Below are 26,859 nucleotides of genomic sequence, written 5' to 3'. Positions count from 1 at the left end.
TGCCTGAATGATTTCTAATAATTTGTTTGGGATCTTGTATTTATGTCTACGAAACATGCATTTTAAATTCTATTGCATTGACTGATAATTCTTTTATTCAGTTTTAGTGAAGTACAAAACATTTGTAATGCAGTGCATGAAAATTGTCCAGGCAGCGTAGTCAATATTAAGCAAAAGAGTTGGCCGTTATGTCCTTCCACCCTGAAACTAAAATAAATTGTGTTGATACCACATCACTGATTATTCTGGAGAGTTTTTTTAGTTGACCTTATCTGCAGTTGGTGTACTTTAAACATTTCTGTTTGTACTAATGAGTGAACTTGTCAATTCAACTCACTTTTCACAGAGAAAATATTAATTAAAATTTCAGATGTTATCTTTTGTCAGAATTTGTACTTAGAAATTTAGAAATCAAACTTAGAAAAGTGGCAGACTACTTTAATAAAAAATCATTTATATTTGAATCTGATCTTGCTTCCCAAATGGGTATACTTGAAAGAAATGTGTTCTAAGAGATTTATCTTTTTTTGTGTGCTAAATGTAGGATATATGTCAACTGAATTTGTCCTGGATAAAGATGGTGTTAGTGCTGCAGCTATTGTTGCAGAAATGGCCAGTTATTTGGCAACCAAGAATACCAACCTGACTCAGCAGCTCAAAGCAATTTATGAAGAGTAAGTAGGAATGGGATATTGTCTCTCAAATATTTTCACTTCATCTTACTTTGAGATCCGCTGTAAACTTGACTTCTGCCTTCATGAATAGGAGAGTGCAATTAATTTGTTTCCTACTTTGAATAATGTTATTCATTGTAAAATGAATATTGAATAATGTTTTAATTTTGACCTTTTTTGCATTTTACATCAACCAGTTTTGCCTTTCCAAATTTTATTATAATGTTTCTAATTTAAGGATCACTGTAAGGGGGGGTGTTACTGAATAATGCAGCTTGATTATAGAGTCAACATCACCTTTCAACACTGAGCTGATCAAGATGTAAACTAATGTGTGGCAGTAATTGGCAGCCTTGAATTGATCCTGCTTTTTGCAGGCAGGACACACTTTGGTAATTTTCAATGTTGGGTAGATTTCAATGTTGTTGGGTAGACACCAGTGTTGTATCTTACTGGAAAGCTTCAATGGTGGGACAGCTTCGTCTGAAGCTCATGTCTTTAGTGCAGCAACAACGTCTGGTTGAGCCTCAATGTAACCAATGCATTCAGCCTACTTTTACACTACATGGAGTAAATCAAGTCAGCCGAAGACTGGCTTCTGTAATGCCAGGGACCTCAAGAAGAGACCAAGACAGATCATTTGCTTGGCGCTTCAGGCTGAAAAATAGCTGTACTGTCTTTTGCACCGATATGCTGAATTGCTCGATCATTGAGGATGGGAATGTTTGTGTAGCATCCTTTTCCTGTCGGTTGTTTTAATTGTTCATTGTGTTGTAATCCCTGTCGAAACTGGTAACTCCTCGAAAGAGATGAATTTCCGAGTGACCAAGGCAAATAATTACCTGAGAAGATTTCAAGTTTTAACGAACAAACAAGAAATAACTAAAGTCTGTTTCATGGGTATCCATCTTTTTACATTTTGGACATTCAGCAGATAATTCATCTCGGATGATCTGGCCCTCAAGTGGGTTTGTTTTCACGGTTACGCAAGAGCATGATGGGCACCCAAATAGAGGTCATAAGATGGTGAATGGCATGGATAGAGTGGAAAGTTTTGAGGCTTTTTCCCAGGGTAGAAGGGTCAATTACTCAGCGACATAGATTCAAGGTGCAAGAGGAGAAGTGTAAAAGAGATGTGCAAGGCAAATTTTTCACATACAAGGTGATGAGTGCCTGGAACACATTGCCAGAGAAGGTGGAAGCAGACACAATAGCAGTGTTCAAGAAGTCTTGGGCAAATACATGAAAAGGCAGGGAATAGAGGGATACGGATCCTGTAAGTGAATTCCATTTTGGCATGGAAGGGCAAAATGTGGCGGTGCAGGCTTGGAGGGCCGAAGGGTATGTTACTGCACTGAATTGTTCTTTGTTCTTTTATGTTGACTATACCTCCATCATGTGACAGCTGCCGGGAGATGAAGTTGCAGCAAGAGCTGGTTGGTGCTGTTAAGCCACACCATGCTCGTAATGGTCCCAGTGATCTTTCCATGCTGAGTGAAGGAATAATTCATCTCTCATCTGAGGATTTCAACAAAATAATTTGATAGTTGATGAATTGGTTTAATTTTGTCAAATTCTCTAGATTTAAGGAGACTTCCATTAAATTGTAAAATGGCAAAAATTCAAGAAGGGTGGGAGCAGGAAATTGTAGAGCGCTTTATTTAATATCTGTTACAGGGGAATCTTAGAAGCTGTTATTAAAGATATTAAAGCAGAACATTTAGAAAAAGTCAAGGAAATATAGCAGAGTCTGAAGTTTTGTAAAAACAAAGAATATTTAGTCAATTTATTGGAGATCTTTGTGGAAGTTATGCGCAGTGGATGAGGAGTCGTCGGTAAGTGTACTGTACATGGATTTACAGAAGACATATGATAAGATGCCAGATCAGTGATTTATTGTGGAAATTTCAAGCTCATGGTGTTGGAGGTAACATATTGCATGAATAGAAGACTGGCTAGCTAATGGGAAACAGCACGCGTGAACAAACTTTTTTTTTTCTGGTTGGTAAGATGTAACGAGCTGTATGCCATGGCAACCAACATTGGAACATTGCTGCTTAGAAATCTATCACTCTCTACTTTTAACATGCTCAGATTGAAGATCTGTGGCCCTCTGTGATAGAGAACCCCAAAGGTTCACAACTCTTTCAGAGAAATGATTTCTTCTCCTCTCCAACCCAAATGACACGTCCCATGTTTTAAATTGTGCCCCCGATTCTAGATTTCCTGACCAGGAAAAACTTTTATTTTCCTCATTTATCCTTTTAAGTATTTTGTATATTTCAATAAAATCATATCTTGTTCTTCAAATACAGGCTCGGATTGCTGAATCTCTCTCTGTGGGAGAGTTCGGCCATCCCAGGATCAAGTCTGGTGAAGCTTTGTTGCAATTCCCAGTCAGCAATATATTTCCTGAGATAAGCAGACCAAAATTGCACAGATTACTCCCAATGTGGTCTAGGAGGAGAAAGTGAGGTCTGCAGATGCTGGAGATCAGAGATGGAAATGTGTTGCCGGAAAAGCGCAGCAGGTCAGGCAGCATCTAGGGAACAGGAGAATCGACGTTTCGGGCATTAGCCTGAAGAAGGGCTAATGCCCGAAACGTCGATTCTCCTGTTCCCTAGATGCTGCCTGACCTGCGCTTTTCCGGCAACACATTTCCATCCCCAATGTGGTCTAACCAAGCTTGTAAACAAATGAAGCAAGGCTTCACTATTCTTGTATTTAAATTCTCTTGCAGTAAAGCCTGACATTGCTGTTAAGTTGCAAAGGTAATGAATACTGCAGGCAGAAGTCAAGGCCCACACACAAGTGTTGCCTATTTTGTACATGTATTAGGGAAATCCCCAATAATTTGAGATGCAGCAGTGTGTATAATTTGATACTGGTCTGTGTGGAATAAAAGTTTTTTTCTTTCTTTTATTAGATATGGTTATCATCTTTCGAAGACTTCATACTTCATCTGCCATAAACCTGAGATAATCAGTCAGATATTCCAGAATTTGCGAAATTATAATGAAACAAATCAATACCCCAAAACCTGTGGGTCATTTGCAGTTTCTGACATTCGAGATTTAACCACCGGCTATGATAGCAGTCAACCAGATAAAAAGGCTGTAAGTGACATTCTGTAAATTCACAGAACCAGCAGCAGAGGGAACCAGTGTTCCTTTTTTAAATCAAAGCTACAACAGTGCTAAATTTCACGTGTTCAGTTTGTGGTTCGTTCATTTATCAGGAAATGGTAACTTTTTTAATCTGCTAAATAACAGACATTTTAAAATTGTTCTGATCCTTTTTTAAACAACCTGTAAGGATGATGTAATTGAAGAATTACATTTAATTTAATCACATTGTGTAGACAAGGTTTGGAAACTTGTGTGTTCATACTGATAGCTTCCTGGGCAACTCTGTTTTAACTTCCATAAAACACTCTGTAATTAGGACAAGATAAATTTATAAATATACTGCAGAAATAACATTCCAGTGAGGCAATAGTTTGGAAAAAAATGGTAAAAATTACATGAGTTAAAATAGGCTTTTTGTGCCAAATGGGCTATGAGAATGCAGGAAGTGAAAACTGCAGATGCTGGAGATCAGAGTCGAAAAGTATGGCGCTGAAAAAGAGCGGGAGGTCCGACAGCATTCAAGGAGCAGGAGAGTCGACGTCTCTGGCATAAGTCCTTCATCAGGAATGTTGGGGGAGTTGGGTGCAGGAATAGGGCTGAGAGGTAAATAGCTGGGGGGGGTGTGGGGGGGTATTGCGGAAAGGTAGTTAGGAAGGCAGTGGGTAGATATAGCTGGTTGGTTATGGTGAAGGTTAGAGTGGAGGGTGGACAGATGGGTGGGAAGGAAGATGGACAGGTGGAACAGTTGAAGAGGATGGTTCTGAGTTGGATGGTTGGATCTGGAATGAGGTGAGGGAGGGGAGATGGGTGAAATTGACATGATGCCATGTGGTTGGAGGGTCCCAAGTCAAAATTTGAGGCATTCTTCATCCATGCCTTGGGTGGCTAGGATTTGGCAATGGACAAGGCCCAAGACTTGCTTGTCCTTGGCGGAGTGGGAGGGGGAATTGAAGTGGTCGACCACAGGGTGGTGATGGTGGTGTTTGCGTGCATCCTGGAGACGTTCTCTGAAACATTCCAGAGCTGGTGTCCTGTCTCCCCATTGGAGAGGAGACCACATCAAGAGCGACAGACACAGTAGATGAACTGTTTTGGATATGCAGGAAAATCTCTGCTGGATGTGGAAGGATCTTTTGGGGCTTACGTTGCAAACCGACGGTGCATGATTAAAAATGTAAAATAAAGTTATTCATAGTTAGCAGTTTTGATTTTAGTCTAAGGGATAACATCAAAAGACTTCTAGTAATTGTTTGACTCTGTTTTAGGTGCTTCCTACTAGTAAAAGCAGCCAAATGATCACCTTCACATTCAAGAATGGATGTGTAGCCACCATGAGAACTAGTGGGACAGAGCCAAAAGTTAAATATTACACAGAGTTATGTGCACCACCTGGAAATAGGTAACAGTTTATTTTTTTCAAAAGTAGCTAAAGTTTGGTCTGATTTCAAATTGTAAGTTGTATTTAAAGAATTGAGAACGAGCGTATGTGCTGGAACATTTATCTGGAGAGAGAAAACCAGACACTAAATGTTAGAAATACTCAGAAGATCTGCCGGAGGCTGAACCACTTTATATCCATTTATGATATTTTCAGTTTTTGTTTTGTACACAAATATTCATGTGTCTGCCTTTTTAACTGGTATGTTTTTTAGGGAAATATGTCTTTTTTTTATTGTTTAACTTTTAAAATCTGGACAAAGCTTTTCACTGTGCCTCGGTACATGTGAACAATAAATTCAATTCAATTCAAGTATAATTAATCTCCTGAGACTGCAAGTTTTAAGTATGTAATTTTGTAAGTAACAAAGTTTACAAGGGCCCTGTGGTCATGAGATTTTTTTTTGTAGTTCTTGTTTAACACACATGCTCAGCATTCATGTCAGAGAAGCTAAATATTTAAGACCTTCTATAATAATTTGGTAACTTTTGCCAACTCTAACCATGTCTGTGCTTTTGCTCATGGATTGTCTTTATTTTTCCTCCTATGCATGATGGTTGCATGTTTTTATTGACTTGCACTGTTGGTTTAACTACAACCAGGGGTTGTCAGAAAGGTTCCCATGAACATGTGAGGAGCCTATTACTGTACTCTCTTTCTGAATCAGACTTGTTCCTGTTTCCTGTTTTTTTTTTTTTTTGAAAATCTGGCAAATTGACATTCAGCTAAAATCTTCATCCTGTATCCGTTTGGGTGGCTTCTGTGCGGTTTTAAAAAAAAAAAGATGGAAGTAGAACCATTTCTGAAAACAGACATGTGGCTGGAGCTTTTTCTCTTGTCCTGATCACAACAAAGACCATGAAATTCAGGAAAAGGCTGGAAATCAATTTCAGATTTGAAGTTTGTTCTGCTTCCAAATTATTATAGTGTAGTTTCAGGTCAGTCAATCAACCAGAAATCGCCTTCCATACTGAGGTTGCTTTAATTTTTCCAACTGTATTGAGTTCTCAAAATCTCACTGTCTGTTGGGATACTGGTTCCACCCAGGCAATATCACAGCATTTAAAATAATATTATGGGAAACCTGAAAAGGAAGTGATTTATTTGCAGATCTGAATTTCTAACTTCTCCATTTTACTAGATAAAGTCAGCACTTTGCAGAAGATGGAAAGCATCTTCCTGAACTATCCCAAGCAGTTTATCTTCAGCATTCTCATTAATGCCAGCACTTTGTTTCTATTTGTGTCAAATGGATGGAGTAAATGGCTGCATGGGGACAAATGCGGCAAAGACCAGATGCTAATAAGAATCGAATAAAACTGATTTAACACAGTTAAATGGTGCAAGATAGATGACTTTGAATCCTTGAGAAAAGGCTACTGTTCAAGATGAACTGTTGTACCTCAATGCATCTGGTGCGGAAGTCGACTAGTGATTTTTTTTTTTTTAAGATTTCTAGCTGCGGTTGATGGTAAGTATGTAAGTTAGCTCACTGAGCTTGAAGGTTTGTTTTCAGACGTTTTATCACATACTAGGTAACATCAGTGAGTCTCTGGTGAAGCGATGGTGGTATGTCCTGCCTTTCTCTTTTATAGGTCTTGGTTTCTTAACGTGGGTGATGTCATTTCAGGTTCTTTTTTCAAGGGAAGGTAGATCGGGTCTAAATCGGTGTTTATTGATGAAGTCCGGTTAGAATGCTATGCCTCTAAGAATTCTCATGCGTGTCTTTGTTTCGCCTGTCCTAGGGTGTGTGTGTTGTCCCAGTCAAAGTGGTGTCCTCCTTTGCTGTGTGTATAGAAACTAGTGATAGTGGGTCATGTCTTTTAGTGGCCAGTAGGTGTTCATGAATCCTGGAGTCAAGTTTCCTGCTAGTTTGAACAAGCTGCCCTCTCATCTTTCCAACCCAAACTATGTACATGACACCTTTGTCATCACAAAACTGAACAGATTAGAGGAAGCTCACAACACCATCAACAATATCCTGACAGGCATAAAATTTCACAAAAGAGGAGGAGAACGACAACAGACTCCCATTCCGAGACATGACAGTTAAACGTACAGCTAATGGAGAGCTTCAAACAAGTTTCTACAGAAAAATAACCCACTCCGACCAAATACTTCAGAAGCAATCATCCCAAAACCCACAAACCGACCTGCATCAAGATATTATTTCAACGAGCTACATCACACTGCAGCACCCAAGAACTACAAAAAGCAGAAGAAAAATATCTATACAAAGTTTTCAAGGAAAAGGGTACCCAATAAACACAAACTGCCAATTCCTCAAACCCAAACAAGCAGATACAATGCAACCAAAAACTATAGCCACATAGGTCTTTGGTATAAAGGTTATCAGAAATGACTTCCAGACTACTCAGACCGTTGGCACCATGGTAGCTCACAAACCTATCTCTACACTTAAACAGTGACTAATGAACCTAAAGGATCCACTACCAGTAAAACTAATGTCATTTACAAGATACCATACAAGAACTGTTTTTAGAAAAAAAAACCAAAAACATTACATCGGATAAAGTAGCAGGAAACTTGCCACCAGGATACATGAAAACCAGCTGGCCACCAAAAGACACAACCCACTATCACTAGTTTCTATATATACAGACAAAGAAGGACACCACTTTGACTGGGACAACACACACATCCTAGGACAGTTGAAACAAAGACACACAAGAGCATTCTTGGAGGCATAGCATTCTAACCAGAACTCCATCAACAAACACATCAACTTAGACTCTATCTATCTTCTCTTGGGGGGGGGGAGGCGTGGGGAGAACCGGAAATTACATCAAGTGACATCATTTTAAGAAACCAAGACCTATACGTAGAGAGGCAGGACATGCCCACCAATGCTTCACTGGAGACTGTCACTGATGATTTTATCTAGTATGATGATGAAACATCTGAAAACAAGCCTTCAAGCTCAGTGAGCTAGCTTACATACTGAAGTCAACTAGTCTTGTGTGGGAGGATTACAATAGCTTAGCACTGTTTATGTAGCAGGATAGATCTGGAAGGAGAACAGTGTGCTGAGCCACCAATAAGGAAAGATCACCTTAAGGGAGAATAGTTGAGAAATGATAGGGGTCAGCTGGGGAAACAGTATGGCAGTTTAAGGTGGGTTTTTATGAATGCTTGTGGTATGCTAAAGATTGAAGAGCTTCTCATATGATGCAGGCATGGGATATGTGTGGCAGTGAGTGGCAATAATTTGGTCGAAAGAAAGGAGGATTGGGAACTTAATATTCCTGGTGACAAGGTTTTCAGGAAAGGTAGAGAAAGAAGCAAAGACAAGAGGCTGGGGTTGACTCTCGCAGGGGACATGGTAGATCATGTTGTGATGCCATTCTGGTGTCAACAAATATTTTTGATTAGAATTATGCAGCAAGTCCAACTCTTTTTTTTGATGTGGCCATCAAGTATTAGGAAGGAGCTAGGGGTTCCTTCAGGGCAACACGGCTAGTGTCAGGAGTTGGCAAAGGACTCAGTACATGTTAATCAGAATCAAAATAGGGAACACAGTAGTTGAACAATGGGGAGCCTTCACAGTGGGGTGGGTCTGAGTAGAGAGTGGACGTAAGAACTCATTTAGAGGTCACTGGGTGGCTAAAGACAAAGATTAAAGTGAAACAATAAGATTATGCTTTTAACAAATGTACGAAACATAGAAAATAGCAGCAAGAGTAGACCATTCAGCAGATCAAGCCAATTCCACTGTTCAATCTGATCCTGGCAAATCCTGCATTCAAACGTCAAAATTCTGAATGAAAGAATTTATTCTCTATGTAAAAGGGTTAAGAATACTTGAGGGGCTCAAGCTGAATACTGAAAGTGCAGCAGAAGTCTGGCACAGAAAACAAGCTGTAAAGAGCGTGCCCAAAAACAGCCAAGAGGCTGACATTAAGTCATGTTTGATGAAGTTAATTTAGTTCTTTGAATTGAGGACTCAACTTTGTATTTTGTGTATATGGATTTCAAAAAGGTGTTTGATAAAGTACTACACAATAAACTTGATAACAAAAATAAAGTCTGTAGTATTAATGGAGCACAGGCAATATGAATTAAAAAAAATTGGTCAAGGGACAGATAGAGTGGTAGTGAAGACAAAAACAAATTGCTGGAGAAACTCCCTTCAGAAGAAGGGTCACTGGGCCTGAAACATTAACTCTAACTCTGCTTTCTCTCCATGGATGTTGCCAGACCTGCTGAGTTTCTCCAGCAAATGCTGGTTTTGTTTGATTTCCACCATCTATAGTTCTTTGGGGTTTTTTTTTAGCAAACGTGGAAGGTATAGAATGCTGTCCCATGATATTAGAAACCTTGCTGATTTTTATGTAGATTTATTGATCTATTTGGGTGTACTGAGCATAATTTTAAAATTTTCAGATGACAAAAATGAAGAGGGTAGTAACAACAGACTAAAGGTGATAATCCCATGGCTCCAGGAGGTGCTCATTAGTTCTGTGAAGTACATGCTGGATCCCCGAGGAAGCAATCCAGTCCATTCTGATTCCTCTGCTCAATCCCTTTGGCCTTGCAAGTTTACTTCCTCCGTGCACCCAATTTTCTTTTGAAGTTATTGGTTGATTATTTCCCCGACTTCAGAAGGATAAAGGCAGACTCGTGACACTGGTAGACATATGACCCGTGAAACTTAACTGAGGAAAGGCGAAGTGATGCTGTGCTGAGAAGATTTTAAAAAGTGTTTGCACTGTGCTTTTTATAAATAGAAAAATAACAGGAGTTATGCTAAATCTTTATGAAATACTGGAGTTTTGATAAGAGATGTTCAAAATCATGAAGTTTTTAACAAAAGGCAGCATGGTAAACATTTCCTTTTAATAGAATTGTCGTGATCCGAATTATACTTAAATAGTGATGTAAAAACGAATGCAGGGCTCTGGAGAGAAAGCATGAGAGTGGATTCAATCTGAAATACTACCAAGGTGGCATGGTCTCCTTCAATATCGTAATACAAGAAGGTACTTTCATCTCAATGCTCTGTAACGAAGCCATGAAGTTGAGTAAAACATTAGAGAGCCAGTTAATCTGTACACACAGAGAGGGACTGTTTGATTGGCAGTACCTGCCAGTTTAAAGTTGGTAGCTTCACATTTTTTTTGCAGATGCTTATCTCATAGTAAATATGGATTCCCAAGTTTTGGTGCTGGATCTGGCCTAATTAATGCAGTGCCTGTCATTATAAAGACCTGTCTTTGTTTTGTTGGGCATTGAAGTTGTAGTTGAATTGGTGAATTCAAAATTCCTATGCAGTCAGTGATTGGGCAGTTTGTGTAGAGTGAATAATTATTATTTGTTAGCTTAACTGTAGTCTTGCTCTTACAGCACACCAGATTCCGACAGTAAACCTGCAGTTCACCAAAACTAGATTTCCAATTAATTGCAGTTGCATTGAAACATTTAAGAATAGTTGCTGCCTTTAAATGAGTGTTTGAAGTTCAGAAGCAGGAAGTAAAATGGCGATAATAGTTAAGTAACTTTTTATTTTATGACTTAATTGGTGGTCTTGGACTTGAGAATGTATTCGAGTCAGGCAGGTGAAGGGACCCCAGGTACTTGGCTGGAGGACCCTCAGCCCTTCCCTTTTACCCAACAGGTGTGAGGTGTTTGCTACCTGTGTAGATAAAGGAAATAGCATAATTGGTAAGTGAACTGATACTAGAAATCTCAGGAGAAATGTTTTGTTGAGACAGCTTTCAAAACTGAACTGAATGTATTCCTTAGTCAGATGGCTCACTTGTAGCTTAAGGTTCAGAAGTTGAAATATCTGAAACAGGAAAGGCAGAAAAATTATACAAGTCAGCCATGTGAGGAATGGAGGACGAGATACTGCTTGTGATATGTTTACAATTCAAATTGGTAATTTTCCATTAAGCAGTTAAATATGCTGAATACTAATAAAACACCTACTTATTCAAGCATAAATAACACATTCTTCGTCAAGCATAAATAACATTCATTAGTTTTGAACTGAGTAATTAAATGTATATAATATGTGTTGTTATTGTTTGTTTAGTTTCTCTAAAGCACATGTACTCTTTGTCACCTTTTTTTTCCCCAGTGATTTCGAGAAGCTGAAGGAGGAGCTCAATGACTTGGTGAATGCACTAGTGGAGCATTTCTTCCAGCCAGATAAAAATGGCCTAACATCTCAACCCACCTGAAATGAATTCTGTCATTGTGTACATTTTTCTTAAACACAAAAGACAAGAAAATCTGTTTAAGATAAACTCCATTGCTTACCTTGAAGATAAAATATGATTTTCATGCTTCTCAAATTCCAAAGAATTTTTGTTGAGTTGATCTGTCAGTAGTGAAGACTTTGAATGTTTTCCATTAAATTGATGGAAATTGCCTTTTGGCACGGAGAGCCACTAAGCAGCCTAGTTCCTTGGAGGTAGTTACCTAGGTGGGGGATATGGGGTGTGGAGAAAGATACTTCTACAACAATGTCCACTGCATTTCAAATGTGAGCAGTTTCAAATTTGCTCTTGTGGTCCTGTTCATAATTGATAGCACTGCAGGATCAAAAAAAGGAGGGTCACAAAAGTGGTTTTCTTTTGGTTAGGGAGATAATTGTTTTTTCTGAATAAGAAATATGTTGCTAAATCTTCCAGGTGGACTTTGGAGACTTTTTTAAACAGAGAACTTTGCCTTTAATGATGCGAAGTAACTTGCTACAGGAGTGCTTCTTTGCAAGATATGTGACTGCAGCTTTATTTAATAGATTAAAGCATCATATACAGGGACTCTGTTGCATAATTTTTGGAATATGTTAAGATCCAGCTTTTGCTAGTTGTGTCCAAGGACTTTACTTCCAAGTACATTTTACCTTTGGTGCTTCTTGGATAACTTTTGTAGTTGATTTCACAAGTCTGTGCTAAAGCTTTTTTGAAAATTGTGTGCTTTCAATACTTTAATTTTGCATTAAAAAGAGATTCTGCTATTTTTGTTTTAATTCAATCAAAAAGGTATTTTTTCCACAAAATCACTATCACATGCATTAGTTCAAGATATCCCATGATTTTAGTTTACATTTCACTGTACATTGCTTTTAAATGTTAATTATAGCATGTTTAAATATTAGAAAAGAATCTTAGGATTAGTAATTCATACAACCATTTTGTTACAAACAAAGGTGTTTTAAAAACATTGCCACAGAATTAGTGACCAGAATTTTGTGACAATTGTAAGAAGTCATAATGCAATGTTGTGGTTGACTTTCGCAATAATACAACTAAATAGAAATGGATTCCATTCAGAAATGTGAGCATTGTGAGAATTCTACAACTGTGGCACAACATTAATGAATGCAAAAATTATTGTGAACAATGTATCTAATTTTCTTGTAAATATTAAACCTGGAAATGTGCCTGTAATCCATTAACAGTTAATGTATGTCCCACATCGATAAACAGAACACAGTTAACATGTTTTCAGAAAAAGATTTAAATTGCTTTATTCCATTTCATGTTGGATTTATGATGCAACAATGATACTTGCTTGTAGCCAGAATCTGTATTTTCCCATTGTCTGGCTGACCAGAAAACCCTTCTGATTTTACTGCTTACCATCAAATCTTTCCATGGTTTAACCTGGAGAGGTTGGGGTGGTACCACTGTATGCCACAACCCCTCCCTGGATTGATAGTTAAGTATTTTCTGAAGAGTAAGTGTGACATTCCTATATGCTAACACAGCAGTTTTCCTTTTTAATTTAAAATGTCAATAATGGTTAATCATTGTTAACCTAATTTATTTACACCATGGAAGTAATACATATTTAAAATATTGGATTTTTTTTGTTTTATCATAAAATTGATCGTGCTGATTAATTACAGGAATACTTTTTTATTCTATAATGTGATTCTGGATTAGTGGTGCTAGAAAAGCACAGCAGTTCAGGCAGCATCCAAGGAGCAAGAAAATCGCGTTTCGGGCAAAAGCCCTTCATCAGGAATAGGCTCTATTCCTGATGAAGGGCTTTTGCCCGAAACATCGATTTTTCCTGCTCCTCGGATGCTGCCAGAACTGCCATGCTTTTCCAGCACCACTCTAATCTAGCATCTGGTTTTCAGCATCTGCAGCCCTTGTTTTTACCTATTCTATGTGTGCAACATTTTGAAGTATGGTCACAACTTCTGCAATCAATTAAACAAATTTGGCTTATTTGCAAATTTTAGTGGTATTGTTTAAAAGCTGAGTCTGAGTGTCAGAGGTTCTGTTCACTCTGAGAACTGGCTCTGAGAGAGCTGGATCAGGGTCAAGGGATGCCTACTGCTGTGGAGTTATTTCAGTTATCATGTGCGGCAGCTGACTTGCATACAACAAACACTTCTGAATTCTGATGAGATAATTAGGAAATATTCCAATTGGTGAAGATATTTGAGGGTTTTTTGACGTCAAGGAGAAAGTCCCAGCCACATTTTGAAGTTGTGACTGTACAGGATCCGGAATAGCTGGCTGACAGACCCAGGCTTGGTGGGGGGAAGGGGATTATATCTGTAACATTGGGGAAAAAAAAGAGGTGAGGAAAAAAAGCTGAACCTGAGTGTTAGAAGTTCTGTTCACTCAGAGAGCCGGCTCTGAGGGAGCAGGATCAGTGTCAAGAGCTACGCTTATGTAAGTAAAGCATGACCTGGTGATGGGATGCTGGCCTCTGTAGAGTTACTTCAGCCATAAGAAAAAAAACTGAACCTGCCTAGACAGAATTTCACATTGGCCCCGAGGTTCCATACTTCCCCCAGGAATCTGTGCCCCACAGCCTGAGCTGCCTCCGGAATTTTAGTTTTGCCCTTTTTAGGGACATAAAACGATGGGCCCTATATCGAGTGCAGCTGCACACCGTCCACTTCTCTATTATCCACTGCCCGGATACGCTGGGCAGTGGAGATCCCCAGTGGAGGGCTCTCTGTGCAGGGGTCCTCCCCCTTTTGGGGATCTGGGGTGGAGGTTGCGGCATGCAGTGATCCCCTGCAAACGCAGATTGCGGTGGTTCATGGACTCTCAGCCCAACTGCTTGTTCTGTGGTGCTGTGGACCATGTATATATTGGGTGTGGGTGCTTGCACTCCGTTTTTGATTTTCTTAAACGTCTCTGCTTTTGGTTACGTTTCAGTCCTATGCTCCTGATCTTCAGGCAACTGGTACAGAGGAGGGAGGGCAGGTCTGAAGACCTCGTGGGTCTGCTCCTGGGCTTGGCCCAACTGGCCATAAACCGGTCCAGGCAGCGGGCTGTGGAGGGGGTTGTTAGGGCCGCCTACCTACCTCTCTTCCACAGTTGTGTCAGAGCCTGGGTGTCTCTGGACAAGGAGTACATGGTGTCCACCAACACCTTTTTGAGCTGTTCAGGGAGAGGTGGGCACCGCAGGGGATGGAGTGCATTATTTCCCCTCCCCTCTCTCCCCCCCCCCCCCCCCCCCCCGCCCCAACCAAGCCTGGGTCTGTCAGCCAGCTATTCCTGTCCTTCCCTTTGCTGTTTGATCATGCAGCATTGCTTGTCACTGGCCACTTGGGTGTTTTCTTTCTTCCTGGTAGTGGAAATCAAATAAAGATTTATACATCTTGTGTCTCACACCTGCACGCACAATGTGCGTGCTGGAGAAAATATAAGCACTACCGCAGTTAGGTGGCAGCGTGTGGGGGTGAAAGGAAAAAAGTGTAAAAAAAAAATAAATAAAAAAACTGAACCTGCAATATACAAATATAATTTTATTATGGCTAGCCAATGGAAAGAACTGTCACTTTTATTGTAGGTAATTTTTGAAATCCTTGCATAGAACAAATAATTTATGATTTGGCTGCAGTTTCAAAGAAATGATAATCTACAGCACATCATTACTAAGGACTTGCATCTACCAGTTAACAAACAGTTCACCTTCCCTCTCAGTTACACGATCTATAACTAATACAAGCAGCCCTGAAATGAAGTCTATCTAAATGTTACAAATTTTAATGCTATACCTCCATGGAATGTGTGCTGCAAAGCTGAAAATGTATCATAAAGCTTAAGTTTCCTTTGAGGATAAACCTTTCATTGTCAGTCTGTTACCTTTGCAAATAGATAATTGGTCATAGAATCATAGACATCTATGGCACAGAAAAAGATTCTTTAGCCATCGAATCTCTGCTGGTCACGCATAACCACCTAACTGTTGTAATTCTATTTTCCATTTGGCACGTAGCCCTGCATCCTTTGGCGCTTGCAAGTGCATATCTAAATTCTTAAATGTTCTGAGGGGTTCTGCCTTGCATTTGGTGAGTTCCAATTTCCCTCAGAGTGAAAAGTAATTTGCTCCTATCCCCTTTAAACCTTCTGACCCTTCATTAATTCAATGCCTCCTGGTTGTTGATCAGTCCACTATTGGGGGAAAAAATTCCTTCCTCTCTGCCCTATCTATGCCCATCATTATCTTATACATTTCAGTCATTCCCCCCCGCCTGCCTTGATCACCACTACCCCCAGGAAAAAGATTCCCAATCTATCCAATCTCTCATCATAGCTAAAAATCTCCTCTGCACCCTCCCCAGCACAATCTCATCCCTCCTATAATGTGGATTCCAGAACTACACACAATACTCTAATTGTGGCTGGCTAACCAATGTTGTGTACCATTCCAGCATAAGCTTCCTGATTTTGTTTACCATGCATTTACACGACTGGAAATATACCTGAGCTGTACCCAAGCTATCTTCAAGTTAAAGGGAACCCATTGTTCGATTTTCCTTTTTACCTGGTATGGATCAACTTCCACCTCTTTCCCCAGTACCAGACACAGCAATATCTCCTTCCTTGATAGGCCAGAGCCCTACTGATAAAGAAAACTATTCTGTTTAATAATAAGGGGTCACCCCTTTAAGACAGAGATGAAGTGAATATTTTTGTGAGGATCATGAGTCTCTGGAGATCTTTTCCTCAATAACTTGGAGAAAGGAGTCCTTGAATATTTTATGACAGAGGTAGATAGATTCCTTGACTTTGGTCTCTGTTATCATTACAACATCTTATTACCTATAGTTATTTGTGCCTCAAGCTCATCAACTTCATTTACCATGCATCATGTATTTACCACAAATCTAACTTAGACTTGTGTTATCTCTTAGTCTGACCCCACCTTCTTATCTCTTATTCCTTATTGCTGTCTCACAATCTTTTAAATGCCTTAGCTTTCGGTGCGCCACTCCTTCATCAGGTGGTTGTGAAGGAGCGGTGCTCTGAAAGCTAGTGTTTCCAATTAAACCTGTTGGACTATAACCTGGTGTTGTGTGATCTTTAACTTTGTACACCCCAGTCCAACACCAGCATCTCCAAATCACAGCTTTACTTTGTATTGCTATACTCAGGATCCAATCCACTGTCATTTTCTTTAAACCCTGGTTAAGAGCACCAGCAATTGCCCATGAGGACTTTGTGTCATGGCTCCATTCAGATATAAATCATCCAGCTTGTACTGGTTGCAACTCCCTAAAATTAGTTTCAATGAACAGAATAATATAGGAGTCTGAGCAATGTGGGCTACTGAGAGAATTGAGGCACAGTCAATACATTCAGTAAATCCCATTGTCATGGTAGGAGCACCTTGCTCAATGATGTATACTTTACATAAGCAGCAAAACTATTTCTTCATGATGCAGTAGCAAGTTGCTGAGTTTTGGGGGTTATTGCTTGTAAAATGCCTTCTTGATGGCCTAAGTTATTTCATTTATATTCAGCTTCCTATCTTACCAAACTCACCAAATAAAGTAGATATCAAGAAAACTCAACATTGAAATTTAACTAGTATATTCAGCTCATTAATTGCTTCAAAGAACTTCCATTTTGGAGACCAGGCACCAACATCTCAGGGCACACGCCAAAGGCACTAGCCACACACCACTTATTCACAAACAGTGGCATATGACCTTTAAGAGCACCTCGGTGCATTGGCAACTGTCCTTGTAATACTGCAGCATACATTGTGCTCTTGGAGATATGCACCCTGCTCATGGACTAGACCAGGTTACGTCTCCAGACGTTTCACTTACTCTGAGAATGTTTGGAAGTTCACAGCACCTCTGCCCTGCAATGCCTTGCCATGTCATTATGCATTTCGGTGTCTCCATTGTATAGATGAGGTTTATTGCTTCAATCTTGCCTTAGCACAGATACAAATGAAGGAAACTTGTCATTGGTGTCAGCTAGCCTCAGTCAAGCGTTTGCTCAAAGGGTCCTGGCACTGTTAGCCAAGGGCAGTCTCTGATAGCAGTCCTTATGATAGTGCATTGTACATTTTTCCAGATGGCTGAAACTCTATTAACCTGGGTGGCAACCTTGGATCAGAGTGGCATATTCTAGCCTTGTCACCTTTGCTCCTAGTCCTGGAAGAACAGGAGGTCACACCTCTGCGCCACCCTATCAAGCAAGCACTCCAGGTCCTTTCTGCAAGGCAGGGCATTGATATCCCCCAGTCTGCCATGTCCAGAGCAAATGCCAAGAACTGGGCATCTTGTCTGAGCGCACCTCGAGCTTTTCAAGATTGTGCAGTCGGAGGGGTTGCTGGTGAATTCTGGGGTATCTGCGTGTGATGAGTTGTTCTGGGAATGTTGTGTGGTAAGATGAAGCTGGAATTAGACAGGAAGGACACCATAGGTGTGAGGTAGGAAATTAATGAGGTGAGATACAGCAGGAAACCTCACTCAGCTTCACAGCAGCAACCCCTCCAAAACAATTCAACACAACTGGGACTTTCGCCAGTCAAATGTAAAACTTAGCCCAATGTCTCAGGAACGGAAGCCCTTCCTCATCATTGGTTCTCATCCAGCAATGTTTTCATAAATGGCTGCAGTAAGGTATCCTTGTTCCTGTATAAAACAAGTTGATCAACAGATAGTTTTGATAATACTTTAATCCCAAAAAACAACTTTTCAACTTGAACATAATGCCAATAGAGAGTGTAGTTTAACAGATTAGTAGGCTACTTTGATGGAGGAAATCAAGTATGCTGATCATGACAGAGCCCAAAATCATTTAAGCTTATTGAATAACCAGTGCTTTCAATCTAAACACAGTACACTCTGGGTGGTTTGCCAGTATTGTAATTATTCTCAGTGAGCTGATCCATTTGCCATTTGTTTTGATCAGTTCCTGGGCAAGGTTCGCCACTTTGCTGTGGTTCCCGAAGAGATACTTCAAACATTAAACTCCTAGATGGAAAGCAATGAGCTGGTTCCCTTTCTTATACCTCTACTCACTCAGTTAGATACAATTTAATTTAAAAAGGATCTCTTCCCTTGTGCATACCTTTCTCTCAAATCCAAATCTGTTTCAATTTTTAAAAATTCATTTGTGAGATATGGGCGTCGCTAGCTAACCACTTTTTGTTGCCCATCCCTAGTTGCCCTGGAGAAGATGGTGGTGAGCTGCCTTCTTGAACTGCTGCAGTCCACCTGCTGTGAGTTGACCCACAATGCCTTCAGGGAAGGAATTCCAGTATTTTGATCCAGTTAGCTAATATCATAATTTAAGTGAGCTAATTTAAGCTGCCTTGAGTTAACAGAAGAGTGAGTTTATGCATAAAGAAATAATAAAGCAACAATCACAGGTAGCATAGTGGCTCATTGGTTAGCACTGTTGCCTCACCGCACCAGGGTCCCAGGTTCGATTCCAGCCTCAGGTGACTATCTGTGTGGAGTTTGCATATTCTCCCTGTGTCTGCATGGGTTTCCTCCCACAGTCACATAGACGTGCAGGTCAGGTGAATTGGCCATGGTAAATTACCCATAGTGTTAGGTACATTAGTCTGAGGTGAGTGCAGCTGGGTTTGGTGGGCTGTAGGGCATGTTTCCACATTGTAGGTTTAATCATGTACACTGATTCATTTAAAATTTAAAAAGGAATGCAGTTCAGTCTCTTAATCATTTGTGAAGAGTAGATCATAGAACACTACAGCATAAATTTATTAGTACTGACTTTGATAGCTGAACAATCAATTTTGAGATTCTTGGATTTGCAGATGATTAAAATTTGATTGTCCTGGTTCCTTTTGATAGTCGAGAAAATGAGGGCTGGAGACCAGAGTTGAAAGGTGTGGTGCTGGAAAAGCACAACTCTGTTGAACAGTCCTACCTGTCCATCTTCCTTCCGAACTATCCGGGTCCATCCTCCCTCCCAACCTATCACCATCACCCACACCTCCACCTACCTATCGCATTCCCTGCTACCTTCCCCTGGCCCCACCCCCCACCCACCCACAAACACACATACACACACATTCCTGATGAAGAGCTTATGCTCGAAACGTTGACTCTCCTGCTTCTCGGATGCTGCCTGACCAGCTGTGCTTTTCCAGCACCACACTTTTCAACTCCTTTTGATAGTGGCTGGCTTGAAGAACACAGAGTAAGAGATTATGTTTTCCTATTTTACTTGTAGTGCAGGGGTATTTAATGGTGGTTTCCAAATTGTAACTTTCACAGCACACTAATCTACATTCTAGTACAGACCCGGGTTGCAGTGCTGGGTAAAACCCAAATATGTCTGCAGAACATGGCTTCCTACTGAGAGTGCAGTGTGTTGTTAATAGTAAGTACCACCATTGGATTCTGATCCATTGTCATTTCACTTATATGCATAAATCTGTATTGAGAGTCTGTTTAGATTGTCCATTAAATGTACCTTTCTGTAAATTTGGAGCAGCTCCTATCATAAGAAACTCAAAATCTCTCAATTCACCAAGATAGCAATCATTGAATTTTGGAAATTGTTTAGCACTGTTTCACTTTCTGGATATTGGAACACTTGCAGCAAAGTTTATGTTCTGTAATGAGTTTTAAAGAATATATCTCTCATATGAGAGAAAAGGAATACACGACTATAGGGAACAGTTAACAGAGGGAATGATTTTTAAATGATTGCCACAGACATGATGCCTATATGATTCACTAATCATAGTGCTTTGTAAGTTACCATGCTGTCAACTGAAATCCTGTAAATATTGTAGTAAAAGTTTCTGGAAACTAAGTAAGAAATTTGACAAAGCAGGGTCTTTCTCAGGATGGAAGATGGTATCTAGCGATGTTCCACAAGGGCTGTTGTTGGGACCACAACTTTCCACTTTACACATGAATGATCTGAAGGAACTGAGGGCATTCTGGCTAAGTTTGCAGACAATACAAAGATGGTTGAAGGGGCAGATAGTATTGAGGAGCAGGGAGGCTGCAGAAAGGTTTAGACAGATTAGTAGAGTGGGCAAAGAAGTTGCAGATGGAATACAACATGGGAAATTGTGAGGTCATGCACTTTGGAAGGAAGAATAAAGGCATGGACTATTTACTAAATGGGTAGAAAATTCAGAACTCTGAAGTGCAAAGAGACTTGGAAATACTCATCCAAGATTGTCTTAAGGTAAACTTGCAGGTTGGGCCAGTACTTATGAAGACAAATACAGTGTTGTCATTCATCTCAAGAGGACTAGACTATAAAAGCAGGAATGTACTTCTGAGGGTTTATAAGGCTCTGGTAAGACCACATTTAGAACATTATGAGCAATTTTAGGGCTCCATACCTCAGGAAGGATGTACTGGCCCTGGAGAGGGTCCAGAGGAGGGTCATGAGAATGATCCCAAGAATGAAAGACTTAACATATGAGGAACATTTGAGGACTCTGGGACTATACTCAATGGAGTTTAGAAGGATAAGAGGGGATCTGATTGAAACGTTCAGAATACTGAATGGCCTGGACAAAGTGGATGTTAGGAAGATGTTTCCATTGGTAGGAGAGAGAAGAACCAGAGGGCACAGCCTTAAAGGGAAGACCTTTTAGAATGGAGATAAGGAAAAACATTTTTAGCCAGAGATTGGAGAATCTGGAATTCATTGCCACAGAAGGCTGTGGAGGCCAAGTCATTGAGTAGATTTAAAACAGAGATAGATAAGTTTTTGATTGCCAAAGGGATCAAAGGTTACAAAGAGAAAGCTGGAAAAATGGAGTTGAAAAAACTATCAGCCCTGATTGAATGGTGGAGTAGATTTGATGGGCTGAATGGCCTAATTTCTGCTCCTATGTCAAATTGACTTATTGGCTCTTTTCTTCTTTGCACATAAAACCTGGATATATAAGTTCTAACTGGATCTGTACTACTGAGAAATTCTGCATCTCCCAATCTCTATGCAGTCTTTTGATGAATCTAGTTTATTTATTAATTAGTTCATTTCAACATATGGTGATGAATTACACTGTGTCGACATAAGTTGTTCCATTATAGAGAAATCTAACTTCACAGGATGTGAAGGAATGTTGGAATTTTAAGTTTTTGACTCTTTCCTCTAAATTGTGTTTGTCACAACAGACAATGATGTCAGAAGTTCACCTTGGTTTGTGCCCTGTACATCTGTAAATAAGCTGCCACATTTTGACAGTACCCACCATCTTACCTTGGTGCTTCCAGTGCACCCATCTATAGCAAGCTTTTTTTACATCTGAGTTAAATGCTGTTTTCATTTGTGATATCTCTGAAAGGTCTAATATTTATCCACCCTGTCAGAGATTCTGATATCAAATATTTTTTAAAAAATTCAGTCATGGGATGTGGGTATTGTTGCCTAGGCCAACATTTGTTGACCATCCCTCATTGACCTTGAATAGCTTGTGAGACTACATCATTGTGGTTGTAGAGTCCAATGGAAATTTGACCAAGTAAGCACGACAGATTTCCTCCTCTTCATGAAGTCGATAGGTTTTTAAAACAATTTGCAGTGGTTAATAGGGTCATGGAGTCATACAGCATGGAAAACGGACCCTTTGGTCCAACTAATACATCCTGACCATAATCCCAAGCTAAACTAGTCCCACCTTCCTGCATTTGGCCCATATCCCTCCAAACATTTCTTATTTGTGTATTTATCTAAATGTCTTTTAAACATTGTAACTGTACCCACACTCACCACTTTCTCTGGAAGTTCATTCCACACATGAACCACTCTCTGCGTAAAAAAGTTGCCCGTCATGTCTTTTTAAAATCTTTCTCCTCTCACTTTAAAAAAATGACCCCAAATCTTGAAATCCCTCACCCTATTGAAGAGACACCTACCATTCACCTTATCTGTACCCTTCATGACTCCATAAGCCTCTATAAGATCACCCCTTAACCTCCTACATTCCAGTAAGGCTAGTGCTTAATTCCAGACTTCTTTGGAATTAAAATCCCATCATCTGCCAAAGTGAATTTTAAATCTGTGTTTCCAGAGCATTATCTTATGGTTCTGGATTACTAGTCCAGTGAGAATCTCATGAACCACTCACTTCCCCATAAAGGTTTTGTTGTTATAGAAGGTAAAATGTAGAGTAGTGAATATTGCAGGAAAGCATTTATAAAACCAACATTTTGACTGCACAGAAAAATTCAGAATCAAATTAAGTTCAAGGGTCACATTTGCAATAATGATGAAAAATGGACAATATCAAAATCCATTATGACCACGTCTACTTCGGGTTTCAATGAAAGGCAGTATGTTTTAGGGCAGTGTATGATGTATGACCAGTTCCACCTGGAAAGTCCAGAGCGGAGTAATTGGTTTAATTCCATGTTTAGGCAGAAGAATGGATGTTGTGTTCAGTCGTGGAACAGAGCTGATGGTTGGTCTAAGTTCAATAAAACAGTTACAACATAGAATATTACAGCGCAGTACTAGGTGGCCATCCATTCCTGACTGGTTATGTTGCTGTGAAGCAGCCTGTTATATCTTACAAGCAACTTCAAGGTACACGTCTTGTTGGTTCTGTTGAGATGCCATATATCATGAACTGGCCAAAACTCTAACCTTCCTTTGTCTGTGATGTTTGTGCTTCCACCTCATCATCTCAATGCCCAGTAGAAAGATGTTTCAGTTGTACATCCAATCAAGACTTTTCATAATTTGATTCACACTTTTAGTCTCTCCTTATCGATCAGAAGTGGGCATCCGTTTGGCATGCGGCTAAAGCAATGGAAATCCCTTCAGCGCGTCACCTTCCCGTGCTCTGACTCAATAATATACTGTAACCAAAGTGTTGGTCCAACCTATTTCATGACAGATCGTTGCAGAGTAAATCCCCAGACATCAAGCCAGGCATTTGCCGAGGTACAAAGAAACAGCAAGTGCATTTGTAATTTCTGAAGGAGAGATTGCGGTGGAGCTTCAGCAGCTTTGCACTTTCGGCGCTTGGTACATTTGGAAGGTGCGCTGCAATGATGTGGGCGGATGTGAGTTGCAGACGGGCTGGGCTCCGGCGTGCAGTGTCTCTGCAGCCACAGGCGGAGCGAGTTACTGCCAGAGGCCGAGCATGGAGCGGGACAAGCGGCTGGCCAGCACCAGCCTCGGCCAGGGGGGCAAAGGGCAGCGCTTCAGCCTGCAGCTGGTGGGCTCGCTGCCCGTTCACCAGCTCACCACCATGCCCATGCTGCCCTGGGTGGTGGCGGAGGTGAGGAGGCGGAGTGCCCGGGGGGCAGGGAGCCGGAGGGTCCGCTTGCAGGTCAGTCAGGGCTGGCTGCGGTGTGTGGCGGCGAGCGGGGGCAGCCCGGTGTTCCAGCAGCGAGCCCAGCACATCCACAAGCTGCTGCACAACAGCAGCGAACCCAACTACTTCGCCTATGTGACCAGGAGCCAGGCTGGCCCAGAGCCGCAGCACAGTCTCTGCTTCGTATTCCGAGCTTCTGATCACACTCTGGTAAGACCCTCACCCACTGGGCTGGTATCATGGAGAAAGCTCAAGTGCAAGAGGACCTATAACTTTTAATTGAAACGCTGAGTGGTCATTACTGTGAATATCGTTGGTAATGGGGTAAACTTCCTGTCAGAGACACAGTGCTGTGTAATGTTTGAATGTTCGCCTGGTTTACTGAAGACGATTTCGTAACGTGATGGTTTCCTTCATCAGTTCCTCTTTATTGCAGAGACCATTGCTTACAGCATCCGTGTGTGTGTGTGTGTGTTTGAAACATCTCATTGAAGGGAGCTAAAGAGATCTCGGCTGCCAAAGATAAAAATGGGGCAAGGGGGCGAGTACAGTACATCAGACCTGAATCCCATACTCTTTGATGTTGGCACTTAAGATCGGCAAAGGTGAGGACTGCAGATGCCCACAGAACCCACCACCAGGGATATATTTCCCTCCCCACCCCTATCAGCTTTCCATAAAGACCAGTCCCTCCATGACTCCCACCAAACCACCCTCCCCTCCCAGTACCTTCCCCTGCCACCGCAGGAATTGCAAAACCTGTGCCCACACCTCCTCCCTCACCTCCATCCAAGGCCCTAAAGGAGCCTTCCACACCCATCGAAGTTTCACCTGCACATCCACACATAATTTATTGTATCCATTGCTCCCGATATGGTCTCCTCCATATTGGGGAGACTGGGTGCCTTCTCGCAGAGAACATCTCCAGGACATTCGCATCAATCAATCCCACCGCCCTGTGGCCGAGCACTTCAACCCCCCCACCCCCACCCCCCCTGCCTGGGCCTCCTCCACTGCCACTCCCTCACCACCTGACGCCTGGAGGAAGAACGCTTCACCTTCCGCCTCAGGACCCTCCAATCCCATGGTATCAATGTGGACTTCACCAGTTTCCTCATTTCCCTTCCCCCCACTTTACCCCAGTTCCAACCTTCTAGCTCAGCACCATCCTCATGACCTGTCCCACCTGTCAGTCTCACTTCCCACACATCCACTCCACCTTCCCCTCCGACCTATCACCCTTACCCCCACCTCCATCCACCTATTGCACTCTCAGTTACCTTCTCCCCAGCCCCACCCCCTCCCATTTATCTCTCCACCCTGGAGGCTCCCAGCCTCATTCCTGATTAAGGGCTTTGGCCCGAAATGTCGATTTTCCTGCTCCTCGGATGCTGCCTGACCTGCTGTGCTTCTCCAGCACCACTCTCCTGACAGCTAAGATATTTTAAATCAATCTGTTCTAGATGTGATTGCACACCTGTGGAGCTGGTGGGACCTAAACCCGGGCCTCCAGGCTTAGGGGTAGGGACACTACCACTGTGCCATGACAGCCCCAAAATTGATTTTTCACAATACACCACCTGGTCTCCACACTCAAATATTTTCAAATAACCTGAAATATCTCTGGAATGTAATGGACTTGAACTCATGTCCTCTGGCTTGGTGCTACAGGCACAGCCACCCCACCACACTAGGTGCTCTACAAAACCCAGCTGAAGCCGCAACCTGCTTTGTGTTGCCAGCTGCACCACTCGAGAGAGTCTCCACTTTCCATTGTTGCTATTTAAAATAATGTGAAGTGAGTGAAACCTTTCATCATTTAAAAATACTGATCGAGAGATCTGATAGATTCACTTCAGTGCCCAGCTTTTACCAAGTGCATTTTCCTCCTGTAATCCCCCCACCCCAAAGGACTTTAAAGTGCTGGGTATAATTTTCCATGTTTCAGGTTTTTTTTATGTTCAATCTTTTCTGAATATGACAGACGGATCTGCATGATAGTTGGACCATTGCACTATTGCACTGTTGCAGACCTGGGAAAGTTCAGGGTCAGAACCTCTGTGGTTTGCCTACTCACAGAAGGCTGGCTTTGGCAAGGTAACAGTAGCACTGCATTAACGTGTGGATTGTCTACACAATGAGCTTGTTTGCTCTTTGATGGAAAACATGAGACGAGCTTTCTTCCTCTGGTAGACAAATAACTGTATGGCTCTTTTAACTTCCTCTCTCCTGAAAATTAGGTTTTTTTTTTACTCTTTCATGGGATGTGGATGTTGCTGGCTGGGCTAGAATTTATTACCTATCCCTAGCTGCCATTGAAAAGATGCTGTTGATGGGCCTTTTTTAAAATCTTACCCAGAATTACACATTATTACACAGGACTGTGACATTTTAAAAACTAATACTGCCAATAAAACACCCGTGTAGCCTATTGAATACTTAGAAGCAAAGCCTATTTTTGGGCAATACAAACTATCAAAGGGGAGGGTGGGGGAAGAGTGAAAGGTCCATCCCTGGGGAGTCTCAAACTGCCAACTGCTTGGTAAGTAGCCCAACACGCTGCCCAATTGCATCATAGAGACTGATGTGAAGGTCTTTCTTCACATCCTGCAGTTCATGTCATACAGGTGGGTCCAGAACTGGGAATGTCATAGAGTCATTCGGCATGGACCAGCATTGTTAGGAAGAGAGTTCCAGGATTTTGACCCAGCCACAGTGAAGAAACAACAATGTAGTTCCAAGTCAGGATGATGTGTGTGGCATGGAGGAGAAATTGTAGGTGATGATACTAGTGGCGTACCGCAAGGGTTGGTGTTGGATCCACTGCTGTTCGTCATTTTTATAAATGACCTAGATGAGGACTTAGAAGGGTGGACCAGTAAATTTGCAGATGATATTAAGGTCGGTGGAGTTGTGGATAGTGACGAAGGATGTAGTAGGTTGCAGAGAGACATAGATAGGATGCAGAGCTGGGCTGAGAAGTGGCAAATGGAGTTTAATGTGGACAAGTGTGAGGTGATACACTTTGGACAGAGTAATCGGACTGCAAAGTACTGGGCTAATGGTAAGATTCTTGGGAGTGTAGATGAGCAGAGAGATTTCGGTGTCC

At 41.3% G+C, this 26,859-nt stretch overlaps 2 protein-coding genes across 4 annotated transcripts in view; both read left to right on the top strand.

The window, feature by feature from the left end:
• pgm2 (phosphoglucomutase 2) overlaps positions 1 to 12,225 on the top strand; it is a 51,324-nt gene extending 39,099 nt beyond the window's left edge. Inside the window, exons 11-14 of the mRNA XM_043693184.1 lie at positions 545 to 674; positions 3,601 to 3,790; positions 5,068 to 5,201; positions 11,341 to 12,225. Coding sequence (XP_043549119.1) covers positions 545 to 674; positions 3,601 to 3,790; positions 5,068 to 5,201; positions 11,341 to 11,443 — 557 coding nt within the window. The 3' untranslated portion in view covers positions 11,444 to 12,225. The remainder of the gene's footprint in view (positions 1 to 544; positions 675 to 3,600; positions 3,791 to 5,067; positions 5,202 to 11,340) is intronic.
• Positions 12,226 to 22,652: 10,427 nt separating this feature from the next.
• The window catches only part of tbc1d1 (TBC1 (tre-2/USP6, BUB2, cdc16) domain family, member 1), a 296,242-nt gene continuing 292,035 nt past the window's right edge, over positions 22,653 to 26,859 (top strand). Inside the window, exon 1 of one of the 3 annotated variants that reach the window (XM_043693132.1) lies at positions 22,653 to 23,960. In XM_043693132.1, the coding sequence (XP_043549067.1) occupies positions 23,577 to 23,960 (384 nt within the window). In that variant the 5' untranslated portion in view covers positions 22,653 to 23,576. The remainder of the gene's footprint in view (positions 23,961 to 26,859) is intronic. The other 2 variants (XM_043693142.1, XM_043693152.1) reach the window with 2 other exon arrangements.

This window comes from Chiloscyllium plagiosum, chromosome 1 (genome assembly GCF_004010195.1).
Source record: "Chiloscyllium plagiosum isolate BGI_BamShark_2017 chromosome 1, ASM401019v2, whole genome shotgun sequence".
NCBI classification, from domain to species: Eukaryota; Metazoa; Chordata; class Chondrichthyes; order Orectolobiformes; family Hemiscylliidae; genus Chiloscyllium; species Chiloscyllium plagiosum.
The sequence above is the reverse complement of the archived record's forward strand: the minus strand, read 5'-3'. Positions and strand labels throughout refer to the sequence as shown.